Source organism: Carcharodon carcharias, chromosome 12 (assembly GCF_017639515.1).
Source record: "Carcharodon carcharias isolate sCarCar2 chromosome 12, sCarCar2.pri, whole genome shotgun sequence".
In the NCBI taxonomy this organism is placed as follows: Eukaryota; Metazoa; Chordata; class Chondrichthyes; order Lamniformes; family Lamnidae; genus Carcharodon; species Carcharodon carcharias.
Window position 1 is genome coordinate 57,946,068 of NC_054478.1, and position 13,933 is coordinate 57,960,000.

The following is a 13,933-nucleotide window of genomic DNA, read 5'->3' on the forward strand; positions in this document are numbered from 1 at the left end:
TACGTGAGACCATCTTTAGGATAGTTTCATGATGCACGGGTTTCATAGTTGGCGTACTATAACACAGATATGTGAAGCATTTTAAAAATGCCCCAGCTGTTAATTTTTACTGTTTGACTGAAAACTCTGTTAATGTGAAGAATTAGTTGTCTGCAAGGTGGAGTTCTATACATGCATACAGTTACCAGTATGGCTCAGGTCTACTGACTTTGCATCATACTCGTCTGACCAGAAATTGTAGCTAAGCAATATTCTGATGTACCCTGTTACTTTTGGTGTCAGGTGTTTCACCCTCAGTGACACATAGCTATTTTTCTTCATTATAAGTAACCTCTTCAACTGGACACTTAGCATCCTAATGTAGCTTCTGCTATATTTCACAAAGCAAAGAAAAATAAACTTCTGCATTTTATACAAAATAACTAAAGTGGTCAGGGATAAATGATATATATATATATCTCAAAATCACTCAGTGGTTTTAACTAGTACGTGAATTTGGATTTACACCATCCTGATCACATATATTGGACTCCAATCTGATTCTGTACTGTATACAAGCTTGCAATTCAACCCTAGCCATTTGGTTATATTATAGAACTTGGTGTTTATCCTTTGAAAGGAATGATATATGTTTCTTTTTTATGTGAACAGGCAATCTCTATTTCACAAATGCATTCCTAACTGAAACTTATATTGAAGTTCTTCGTTTGAATACCACTTTTCGCCGAGTTCTCATCAAAACAACATTAGATCAGCCGAGACATATTGTTGTAAATCCAAAGATCCGACATATCTTTTGGGCTGACTATGGGCAGAGTCCCAAAATTGAGCGTGCTTTCCTCGATGGCTCGAACAGAACTGTCTTGGTGGATGATGGTATTGTCATGCCACGAGGTCTAACCATTGACCACACAAATGATTACATCTACTGGATTGATGACTCCCTCGACCTTATTGCTAGGATCTCACCTGATGGTGATGAACATCAGATAATTCGTTATGGCAGCCGCTATCCAACTCCATTTGGAATCACTGTCTTTGAAAATAGTATGATTTGGGTGGACAGAAACATGAAGAAGGTTCTACGTGCAAGTAAAGAACCTGGAAACGTAGAACAACCTTCTGTTATCCGAGACAACTTGAACTTGTTAAGGGATGTGGTAATGTTTGATAAAAAGATTCAACCAACTTCACCCCAGCAAATTAACAATAACCCCTGTTTGGCACACAACGGAGAATGTGTCCAATTTTGTTTTGCATTGCCTGGTTTGCAAGTGCCAAAATGTGGATGTGCCTACGGCAGGTTGGATGAAGGCAAAAAGTGCATGATCGTCAAGAATGATTATTTGATATATGCAACAGAACGTTCCATTCGCAGTCTTCACCTGGATCCTGCTGACCACACACTACCCTTCACAATAGTAAATGTATGGTGGACTGCAGTGGCACTTGACTATGACAGCAGTGACAACAGAATTTATTTCACACAAAGCTTTGGCCAAGGACGCAGCACAATCAGCTACATCAGTCTTGATGACATTTCTGCTTCTCCTTCACAGGTGGTAACAGGTAAATACAACAATCACTTTACGGTCAGTAATATAACTGTTAGATATACAACTCTAAAATTGAGTACAAGATCCCAATTATGAGCAGACCTATTGGTTGATGAAAGTTCCTGTGTTCTCTACTCTATGGCTCTGGCCTTCTTTGTATCTGCTCCCCCTTTGCCCCACCATTGGTGTCTTGTCTTCAGCCGTCTAGGCCCCACATTCTGGATTTCTTTTCTTAAACCCTTCCACCATTCCACTCATTTCTCTTCTGAATAAGTTTTTCATCATCCCTCCTAATGTTTCCTCCTGTGGCTCAGTGCTCATTTTATTCATTTTTTATGCTTCCATGAAGCACCTTAGGGTATTTATCTAATTTGTGGTGTTATATAAATGCAAGTTGTTATTGTTGTACCATGCCGGATTGAATGTTGAATTCATAATTGTTAAGAATCATGTTGTCAGTATGTTATAGTTACAACAGATAATAGACAAACCATTGTAGTAAAGTCAGTAAAAATTGATCTGCTATCACAGTAACAAGAAGGAGATCAATATTATTGATCTGAGTAACAATATAAATTTGAGCCTTATAACTAATTTGATTAAGTGTTATCACTAGTGTTCATCATGTGAATGTTGAAGCAAGAATTAATTATCCAATGGATTCTATTCTGGAATATAGGGTAGAACATATGGTTTAATTAGCTCCTGTATTTCAATATTAGATCATTTTCTTTAGTTACTAGAATTGTTGCTATTACTTAAGAAGTTTGAAATGGGTTCTAAGAATACATGACTCGAACTGAAGTTAATGCCTGTTCCTAGACAACCAAAGTTTACTTTTTACTTTTATATATCAGTGACGATCTATATTAAGCTATTAAATAATACATATAAATATTTGTTCTGAGGCTTGGGTGCTCCTGATGGAATTGCCTATGACTGGATTAACAAGAGGATTTATTATAGTGATTATTTGAATCAAACAATCAGCTCCATAAAAGTGGATGGCAGTGATCGTACAATCATTGCAAATGTTCCCAGGCCAAGAGCTATCGTACTGGATCCTTGCAGAGGGTAAGCTTGGTCAAACTGTATACTAAAACTGAATGCTTTATAGTGGCTTATGAGATACCTGGTCGCATTGGTTTTAATTTTCCAAAACTCTCTGGATATGGGAAGGTTCCATTAGATTGGAAAATAGCAAATGTAACTCCTTTATTCAAAAATGTGGGAGAGACAGAAAGCGGGAAAGTACAGGCCAGTTAGCTTAACATCTGTCATAGGGAAAATGTTAGAAGCTATTATTAAAGGTGTCATAGCAGGGCACTTAGAAAAATTCAAAGTAATCAGGCAGAGTCAACATGATTCTGTGAAAGGGAAATCATGTTTAAACAATTTATTGGAGTTCTTTGCTGGAGTCACATGTGCTGTGGATAAAGGGGAACAGGTGGATGTACTGTACTTAGATTTCCAGAAGGCATTTGATAAGGCGCCACATCAAAGGATATTGTGGAAAATAAAAGCTCATGGTGTAGGAGGTAACATATTGGCATGGATAGAAGATTGGCTAGTTAACAGGAAACAGAGGGTAGCCCTAAATGGGATGTAACGAATGGTGTGCCACAGGGATCAATCCTGGGGCCTCAATGTTTTACAATTTACATAAATCTCTTAGTTGAAGGGACTGAAGGTATGGTTGCTAAATTTGCTGATGACACAAAAATAGGTGGGAAAGTAAGTAGTGAAGAGTATGTAAAGAGGATACGAAGTGACATAGATAGGTTAAGTGATTGGGCAAAGATCTGGCAAATGGAGTATAATGAGGTCAAATGTGAAATTGTCCATTTTGACAGGAAGAATAAAAAAGAAGCATGTTATTTAAATGGTGAGAGGTTGCAGAGCTCAGATTCACAGGGTGTCCTCATACATAAATCGCAAAAGGTTAGTATGCAAGTAATTAGGAAAGCTAATAGAATGTTATCGTTTATTGTGAGGGGAATTGATTACAAAAGTAAGGTGATTATACTCCAGTTATACAGGGCACTGGTGAGACCATTTCTGGAGTACTGTGTACAGAATTGGTCTCCTTATTTAAGGAAGGATGTAAATATGGTAGAAGCAGTTCAGAAAAGGTTTATTAGACTAATAACAGGAATGGGCAGATTGTCTTATGAGGAAAAGTTGGACAGGTTAGGCTGTTATCCAATAGAGTTTATAAGAATAAGAGGCGACTTAATTGAAAATTTTAAGATCCAGAGGAGTCTTGACTGAGTGGATGTGGAAAGGATGTTTCCTCTTCTGGGAGAATCTAGAACTAGGGGTCATGGTTTAAAAATAAGGGGTCACTTATTTAAGACAGAGATGAGGAGTTTTTTTTTCTCTCAGAGGGTCGTGAGTCTTTGGAACTCTTTTCCTCAAAAGGCAGTGGAAGCTGAGCCTTTGAACATTTTTAAGGCACAGCTAGATAGATTCTTGTTAAACAAGGGGTTGAAAGGTTATCAAGGGTAGGCAGGAATGTGGAGTGTAATTAGATCAGGCATGATCTTATTGAATGGCTTGAGGATCCAATTAGCCTACCCCTGCTCCTCCTTTGTATGTTCATATTATTCAGTTCCTGTCACAAGCTACCTTGGTATCTTTTTACGTTTCGATACTTACTGAAATTAGTTTCAAGCAAACTCTAATGGCATTTATCCAGCAGCTAAGTGCAAATGTCATAAGTAAGAACATACGAACATGCAATGTATTTTTACCTTCATTGGAATTTGACTTGCAATTCTCTGATCAGAAGAGGAGCAGTAGAAGGACAGAACAAATAGAGCTATAGCTGTAAGGTGAGGAAAAAGGAGGCCTGCTTGCAGGAATCATTACCTCAAAACACATCCCTTCACAAAAAATGAGAAGCTGAGGGGACAATGGTATCATTTACATACTTGGCTCATAACTCCCCTTGAGAACCTCTTCATACAGACCTGTGCTACAATCAGATTCATGGGTTCAAATAGAACCATAATTGCGCATAGCACTGAAGTTCTCAACTTATTCTGCTGACTAGACAAGCCTGGTAATACAGGCTTGTACAAACTAATCCTGCAATGCAGTTCACAAAGAGTGACTGAGATGATTGTGATTAGTTGTAAGCAGAAAAAGTTTGCAATGCAGCAAAGATGACCCATGGAGGCACCAATGGATGAGGACCTTCAGGGTGAGGAGGGACAGGGCACTGTTGACATAGTGGATGATGAGGAAGTAGGAGGACTGTAAATTACCCGCAGAGTTCTCCAGCAATGACCTACTGAGGAATGCATCAGCTGATGGATCACATGTCCTGGGCTTCCCAGCCTTACATAACAGGCATTTAGTCAAAGACCAGCATCGAATGACATGTTAAAAAACATTGCAAGATCATCAGCCTAGGCTCAAGTTTGACCGACAGTGAACTGTTTCTGGGACAAACCTTTCCACTTGCACCTTTTCCTGCTCAGTTGTGCTTAATGAATCATCAAATACAGGCCTCTCTAACTCACTATCTGTACCATGTGGGTAGCTGACTTCTGTGCTGGTGTTTGGAAGGCTGAGAGTGCTCAGTCTTGAACTACAAAGTCTGAGACATCCGATGGACCTTCAAAGAGGGGAGAGAATAAGGATTAGCAAATGACAACAAAGGTAAGCAGTGGCAGATGAGTGGCAACGTAATGCATCTCCAGGCTGTCATGCTGGGATTGTGAATAAGAGTGTTAAATAGAACGATAAAAGGAAGTGAATATCACATAATTATGTGGATCAGAATGCATTACATAATTGCCTGATTTTCCTCCATTAATCTAAATGAAAAAAATTGAGCAAAGTCATTTTCATGTCTTGAGTTCGAAGCAACCTGGTTTATTGATGCATGCTACACCCCAGGCTTCACAGAACCACAGAATCACGGTGCAGAGGAGGCCCTACGGCCCATCAAGTCTGCACCAACACATGAGAAACACCTGACCTACTTAACCTAATCCCATTTACCAGCACTTGGCCCATGGCTTAGGCCATGAAAATCTCCCCTTGGGGTATTTTACATTGTATTAAAATAGCAGTATACTCATGGTACAGAATATTCATAACTGCCTTGATTAATGATATGTTTTTCTAATAGATATATGTATTGGACTGATTGGGGAACCAATCCTAAGATAGAACGAGCAACACTAGGAGGAAGCTTTCGTTTACCTATTATAAATAACAGTTTAGTGTGGCCAAATGGACTGACAATGGATTATGAAGATCAGAAACTCTACTGGGCTGATGGCTCTCTGTATGTTCCTATTTATGTTTTTTCTGCCATTTATGGACTTATGTGGAAGAATTAAAGTTTTATTGTAATTTTTGTATCCTTATTTACAAATTATCACATTTTAAGGTAATGATCTGTCCCACTCTAAGGAGAGGAAGAATTGTTAATGGGATATTCTGCTACTGAGATTCCCTCCCCATTTCTTCCCCCCAACGTGGCTCTCCCAAAACACCATCCCTGCGATTTACCTTCCTGTTGGCAAAGCTTCCTTTGGTGGCAGCTGAGAGCCTCCAGCACACATCTTCAGGCCAGTTGCAGCATTCAAGTGAGCAGCTGACTGGCAAAATGAAAATGAGGCCCAAGAGTTAAAATACATAGGGCCGGAAATTTTGCTGTCCCCTGCCCGTGGTTTGTGAGTGGGAGGGGCCCACAAAATTACCTGGCTGGCTTTCCCTCTACTGCCTGTCGCAATCTGTCCACAATTTTACAGTGGGACAGGTAAGGCCTAGGCTGGCCAGTGTGCCCTTGCCCCAATTGAGGCCCTTTTAGTGGCAATTAATAACTATTTCCTACCTGACCTCAACTTTGAGGCTGGCAGGAGGAGTTCAGAAGCAGGGGGGAAGCCCAGAAAGTCAACTTGCTCAGGCCTCAGGTGGGAAGGCCTCAGGTGGTGCCTCTTTCAAAGGCTTCTCTTCCATGTCAGTCATCCCCCCACAAGGTCTGTCACCTGTGTCTGCTCCCTCACCCTGGCGTCTCCATCAAGAGCCCCAGCACAGTCTCCCCCCTCCCCAGGCCTCACCTCCCCACCCCAAGGTGAGCCACCAGCACTTAGCCGGTACTGGCCACCTGGATTTTGAATCTGGAGACTTCTTATAGTCCCAGTCCTAGCCACTGCCGGTGCTGGAACTACAGAGTGCTTGCCAATCGGATTGGCCGGCAGAATGGCGGGATTTCCTCCCGTGTGAGCCAGCCAAATAGCGCTTCCTGAAGCATTAAATGGCTGTGGGGCAGTCAGTGTCGATGGGGATGTGATCCTTGCTGACTCTTCAAGCGGTGGGATGGCAAACCCCGCCATCCAAAAACTCCTGCCCCATGAGTGCATTTTACGCTCACCCTTTCTGAGGCCTGCCTGAAACTTATTTGGAGTTAAAATTGACTCATGGATGTTGGACAATATTGCAAAGGCAGTGGAAGAATCAAAATATTGAAGCCTTAAGTGAGTGTTATCAGCACACATTAAGCTGATCCTATGTCTAGGTATGAAATTACCAAGGGTAACAATGTAGATGAAAATGAGAAGCATTTGAGGATAGATCCTTGTGGACTTCATAGGTAACAGAGTGAATGCAAAAATATATTCATTGCTTGAGTACTGCTAAAACTGGCTAGGTAATTTTATGGTAGCATTTTGAATTACAATAAATATAGTCACAAAAAATTTTTTAAAAATTGTCAATTCATTGTATAATCATTTATGTTCTTAACCCTGTGCTCCATGGTTCTGAACTTAAATGGTTACATATTTATCAAATTTGTTTCTAATAGTTTCTGTGGGTTTATTGCTTGTAAGTGGTCCATCTCACTTGCATGAGAGTTATTTGAAAATGGTAGTTTTCAATAATCAATATTTTGTGCAATATTCAATGATATTCTTTTTCAGGAGGAAGATTGAACGCAGTAGCCTTACAGGTACAGACCGTGAGGTGATTGTTAGCACTGCAATTTACCCATTTGCACTGACCATCTATGATGAGTATCTCTACTGGACTGACTGGAACACTAGAAGTATCTATCGGGTCAATAAGCATGATGGGTCAGGCCAGACTGTGATGATACAAAACTTACCACATCGTCCAATGGATATCCACGTTATGTCTGAGAAGAAGCAGCAACAATGCAATAATCCATGTGATCAATTTAATGGAGGCTGCAGTCACATTTGCACTCCAGGTACTAACTACTCCCGTCTGAAACATTTGAATAATTGTATAAGATGACGTAACATTAATAACTCAACTTTGTAGGCAGACCTTCTTTTGAGAACACAATATATGCAAATAAGAACAGAAGATAAGCACAGAAGTGGGCAGTTCAGCCCCTTGAGCCTGCTCCACAAATTAATTAGATTATATCTGATCTGTCCCTCAACTCCATTTACCTTCCTTTGTTCTATACCCTTTGATTCACTTAACCGACAAAAATCTATTGATCATGGTGTTGGAAGTTTCAGTGGCTACAGTTTTTTGGGGAAAAAGTTCGAAGTTCCCACTATCCTCTATGTGCAATCGTGCTTCCCGATTTGACTTCTAAATAGCCTGGCTTTGATTTTTAGATTATATTCCATTTTCTGGATTCCTGCAGTAGAGGCCATAATTTCTCTGTATCCACCCCATTCGATGCCTTTATTATTTTAAAGATTTTGACTGGATCAGACATAAGAATGTATGAAGGAAATATGCTGGGGGAGAAGTCTTAATTGCATACTGGTGCAATGCAAATTTGTGTCGATTCACTGTGGTTCATTGTGCCATGAACCACTACCTGTGTGGTCTGCACAGATGTCTTTAATGATATCAATAAGGACTAACCCCCCCAGCCCCGCAACCCCTTAGGGGAATCAGCGTAAGTCTGCACAGCACTGCTAGAAGCAGCATGATGCAAATGAATTCCTCTTTCCAATTTTACCCTGGAAGCTATGAATACAATGCAATGCAGACTGCCTTTATAAGTTTTCTTCATGGAGCTGTTCTTAAGAAGAGCACACCTAGATCATAATACTTCATAGACACAATGATGAATAATTTTCATAAATTCCCCATTCCTTTTCTATTATAAAAATTTTTTTTTGTGGCACATTTGTTCCAGTTTTGGTTTCAGTTCATAACTCATATTTATATATTGTCCATCTCAGAAGGTGAGAAGATATGTGGGTTTTGGATGGGTTTCAGAAGAGAAGGGATGTATGGATTGTAAATTAGTTCAACATATTGGGAAAAAAAGAAGAATGTAGCCTGAGATTTTCTCTTCTAATGGCTAGCCAGCTATAAGTGCAGCAGAGAAAGACTCATGGAAGCTGTAATTAGGGGCCAGTTCTGTGGGAAATATCAAGGGAAGTCCACATAGCTTTGTCTTTGGCTGTCAATGTACTAAAATCCTGCACATTCCGCTTGTCACTTCTCTTGAACGTGCATCAGGATACGTAATCCAGTTATATTTGGAGTGTTATGCATTCACAAGGTTGCAAGTAAGAGAGATGTATAGTCACCATTTAAACTACTTTGATAGTTTGAGTTCCATAGTATTATCTCAGTTTCATTTGCAATATGCTTCAATGAGGCTTGCAAGGTCCTTTGGAAATAGATTTGTCTGTTGCATGTTTGCTAACTATGAGTTCAAGCACTGTGCTGCAAATTACTTTTGTATTGCAATTGTACTTAAGGACCGCATGGTGCAGAATGCCAGTGCCCTGCTCACGGAGACTGGCGCCTGGTTAATAACAATCAAGATTGTGTTTCATCTGATACTGCCACATGTGGCACTGGCTACTTTACTTGTTTGAACAGCCGTTGTATCCCAGAGAGGTGGAAATGTGACACTGACAATGATTGTGGAGATCAGAGTGATGAAACAGAGAGAGTATGCGGTAAGTCCCTTATTACTAGCTGCAAAATTTACCATAGCATCAATGTCATGATGTGCTGTAGACCTGACATTGAAAGGATTGGTTGTCATTCTTCGGTGATATATGATAGAAATGGAACTTGTGTAAAATACCTTTTTTGAAGTCACAAGTAGCAAATGGACATTTGAAATAATATGATTCCAGTTCACAAATGGTAGAGATAATATTATGTTAGCTGGATGCTCCTGTCACAACCTGAGCCAGTTTTAGCATTCTTATGGACATTTGCAGTTATTGTTGAGCTATGTTGGCTCTTCTATTCGCACCTTTGTCACCAGTTGCATGGTTAAGATGGGAAGCTTTCACTGGGCTGAATTTTATGCTGGGGGCGGGGGCAGGGGCAGTGGCCCCAAAAGTTGAGGTGGGGGGGGGTGCACTGGGCAAGCTCCAATGGGAGTGGTGACCACTGCTGAGATTGCAGTGACCTCCATGACCAATACCCAATGTCCCAGAAGTCCCTCTTTATACTGTTTTGAGTACACCTGTAAATAATTTGGTAAATTATCAAGTGGACAGATCAAATTAAATAAACAGATCAAATTAAAGCAATATCCCTCTAAAGGGGACCTGTCACAAAGGAGAACATTTTTTAAAGGAACCTTTTTAAATCAAATTAAAATTTCATTTTGGAGGCTGAAGATGCACTCCAGCCCACCAGATGTAGAAGGCTTCAAGCGTGCCAGTGGACACCAGGTGCTCCCTCTCCAAGGACACCCAGCCATGAACATAGTCGCAAAAGAGGGGCAAACAGTTGGACTGGACGACCCCCTCAACCACCTGCTGCTTGGACCTGTTAATGATAAACTTGGCCAGACCCAGGAGCAGGCTTACAAGGAGGTGTACCTCCCTGCCCAACGCCTCCACACTGACTGTCCAAAGATCAGGAGCATGGGGCTGAAGTGCAGCCAAAACTTGAGGAGTAATTCCTTCAAAAATTTAAATAGGGGGTGCAATCTACTACAGTCCAGGTACGCATGGAACATGGACTCCTCAAGGCCGCAGAAAATACAGGCGGCCTGGGAACCTGTGAACCATTGTAGCCTGTGGTTGCGTGGGAATGCTGAAAGTAGCACCCTCCATGCCAGAGCCCTAATGGAAAGGGGAAGGACTCCCACATAGAGAAACCTACACAAGGGTCTCCCACCACTGTCAGACAGCAGGATGGAATGCCATGCGATGTACGGGCATGGGGAGAGTGCAAGGATATAATCCCTCTTTATATACTTTTGAGTGGAACAAATTAACCAACTGAACCAAAAAACCAATTGAACAAATTAATAGCCTTCAAGGGCCACTGCAGCTAAAGAAAAACTTTAAAGGAACCTTACCGGATTAAATTAAAATGGTGTTTTGGAGGCCAGTGATGGACTCTAGCCCCCATAGTGCCCTCCAGATGTGGAAGGCCTCAAGCGCGTTGGTGGACACCACGTGCTCCCTCTCGAAGGACTCCCGGCCACGCACATAGCCGCGGAAGAGGAGCAGACAGTCAGGCTAGACACCCACCTCAACTGCCTACTGCCTGGACGTATTAATGGCCAGCTTGACCAGACCCAGGAGCATGCTTACGAGGAGGTCTTCCTCCCTCCCAGACCCCCTCTGCACCGGGTGCCCAAAGATCAGGGGTGTGGGACTGATGTGCAACCAAAACCGAAGAAACACATTCCTAAGAAAACTAAAAAGGGCATGCAATCTATCACAACCTACATGGAACATGGACTCCTTGAGGCTACAGAAAATACAGGCAGCCTGTGAACCATTGTAGCCTACGGTTGTACGAGACTGCTGCATGCAGTGCCCTCTATGCCAGGTCCCTGCTGGAAAGGGGGAGGACTCCCTCATAAAGAGTCCTCTACAGGGGACCCCTGCCACCGTTGGAAGGCAGGATGAATCATCATGGTGTGCCCCGAGGGGGTGCAACTCTTTGAGTATACCTGTAACTAAATTTAACAGGTGAACAGATCAAATTAAATAGACAAATCAAATCAAATTAAAGTGAGCTGTAACAAAGGAGAACATTTTATTTGAAGGAACTTTATTAAATCAAATTAAAATTTTGTTTTTGGGGGCTGAGGAAGCACTCCAGCCCACGCGGTGCCCACCAGCCGTGGTAGGCCTCAAGTGTGCCAGTGGACACCATGTGCTCCCTTTCGAAGGACACCCAGCTGTGAACATAGCCTCAGAGCTGGGGCAGACAGTCGGGTCGGACGACCCCTTCAACCACCTGCTGCCTGGACCTGTTAATGGCCAGCCTAGCCGGGCCCAGAAGCAGGCTTGCTAGGAGGCCCACCTCCCTCCTGACCCTCTCCGCACTGGGTGGCCAAAGATCAGGAGCGTGGGACTGAAGTGCACCTAAACATAAGCAGCAACACTCACAAAGAACTAAAAAGGGAGTGCAATGTATCACAATTTATGTATGCATGGAGCATGGACTCCTCGAGGCTACAGAAAATACAGGCGGCCTGGTAGTCCATGAACCATTGTAGCCTATGGTTCAATGGGACTGCTGCATGCAGTGCCCTCTATGCCAGGTCTTCGATGGAAATGGGGAGGACTCACACGTAGAGAGCCCTCTACTGAGGATCACCACCACTGCCTCATGGCAGGACGGAGCACCATGGCATGACTGGACGGTGGGTGAATGTGAGGACATAGTCCATTTTATACTCTTTTGGTTGACCAAGTTAACGCGGGAAAGAAAATATTAGCAAATTAAGTTAAAGAGTAAACTGATTTTATCAAATTGATAGCCCTTAACGGGCAGCATAACTAAGGGGGAAATTTAAATGAAACTTTCCAAATCAAATCAAAATATCATTTGGAGGGTTGATAATGCACTCCAGCCCCAACCACGCCCACCAGCTGCAGCAAGCCTTAAGTGTGCCAGTGGACACCGTGTGCTCCCTCTCTACGGACACTCAGCCGTGGACATAGATACGGAGGAGGGGTGGACAGTTGGGCCGGATGACCCCCTTGACCCCCTGCTGCCTAGACCTGTATATGGCCAACATCGCCAGGCCCAGGAGCAGGACAAGGAGGCCCTCCTTCCCACCAGCCCCCCACTCCACACCAGTTGGCCAAGGAGCTTGCTGCTGAAGTGCAGCTGAAATTTGGAGTAACTCCTTTAAGAAAGTAAATAGGGGGCACAAACTACTACAATTCAGGTATGCATGGAACACAGACTGCTCCAGGCTGCAGAAAGCACAGATGGCCTGGGAGTTCATGAACCATCGTAGCCTATGGTTATACAGGACTTCTGCATGCGGCACCCCCCATACCAGCTCCCCGATGGAAAGGGGGAGGACTCACATGTAGAGAGCCCACCACAGGGACCCCCGCCAGCCGGCAGGACAGAGTACCATGGTGTGTCTGGGATGGTGAGAGAGTACGAGAACGTGGTCCCTCTATATATGTTTTTTTTAAGTAATGGTGGAGTTTTACTTGGAGCTAGTGTACAAGTTCACTGCCTTTGTCCCTTCTGACACGGTGTGCTTGGCTAGTTCCCTGGGCAGCAGCAGGCACATGGGTCTGGATCTCCCGGAAGCTGGTGGCCCTGCACTTATGGTAATGGGCCAGGTGGGAAGTTTCACCCGCGATACACTTGAAAACATTGCTCACAAAAGAATTCACGATGCTCATGGCCTTGGAGGAGATGCTGGTGTTGGGGTGAACCTGCTTCATCACTTTGTAGATCTAGATGGAGTAACTTCCCTTCCTTGATCTTTTCCTCTCCTTGCCACCCTTCACAGGTAATTTTTTCTGGGCTCTCTTGACGCCCTTCTTGAAAACCTGCACTTTTTTCTCATCAGCCACAGTCACAGTAAACTTCAGATCTACTCAAGATACTTAAATTAATCAATACCCTCCACCTATACCTCCTTAACTTAACAACAATTAACATCTTATGAACATGGGGTTTTGTCATGGCTAGACAGGCGGGCCCAGGCAGCGGGGGAGCGGGTAGGAGGTTGGGATATCAGGGCAGGGAGTTGCGGGAAACACGGGGCTAAATGGCTTTGGGGGGGGGGGGCCTCCAAGGGACATGGGGACAAGAACCCAGAAAGGAGTCCCTCTGCCCTGGCCTGGCTGCCAATCTGCCATGTTTCACCTGGTGGGCTAGACAGTCTGCATTGCCGCCCCAACCCCTGCCCTGCCCTGCCCCACCCCATCTTATCCCGCCCTGCCCCACTTGTGGGCAAGATCCCAGCAGCAGTGGGAGGGGGCTCTTAAGTGGTCATTCATGTGCTATTTAATGGCCCGTGAGTGAACTTGCTGCTTGAAGCCCCTTCCGCCACTGGTAAAATTGCAGTGAGCGTGGGCAGGGACAGGTTGGCACTGTGAAGAGTGCTTCTGCCATGGCGTGTCTGGAGGGTGGGCGAGTGCAAAGATGTTTTTTTCAGTACATTGTGGAATTTTTCT

General features: G+C 43.3%; 1 protein-coding gene across 1 annotated transcript in view; it reads left to right on the top strand.

Moving 5' to 3' along the window:
• Positions 1-13,933, top strand: part of lrp2a (low density lipoprotein receptor-related protein 2a) — a 387,109-nt gene that overhangs the window by 247,406 nt on the left and 125,770 nt on the right. The window contains exons 42-46 of the mRNA XM_041200238.1: positions 652-1,569; positions 2,465-2,630; positions 5,698-5,856; positions 7,496-7,785; positions 9,275-9,478. Coding sequence (XP_041056172.1) covers positions 652-1,569; positions 2,465-2,630; positions 5,698-5,856; positions 7,496-7,785; positions 9,275-9,478 — 1,737 coding nt within the window. The remainder of the gene's footprint in view (positions 1-651; positions 1,570-2,464; positions 2,631-5,697; positions 5,857-7,495; positions 7,786-9,274; positions 9,479-13,933) is intronic.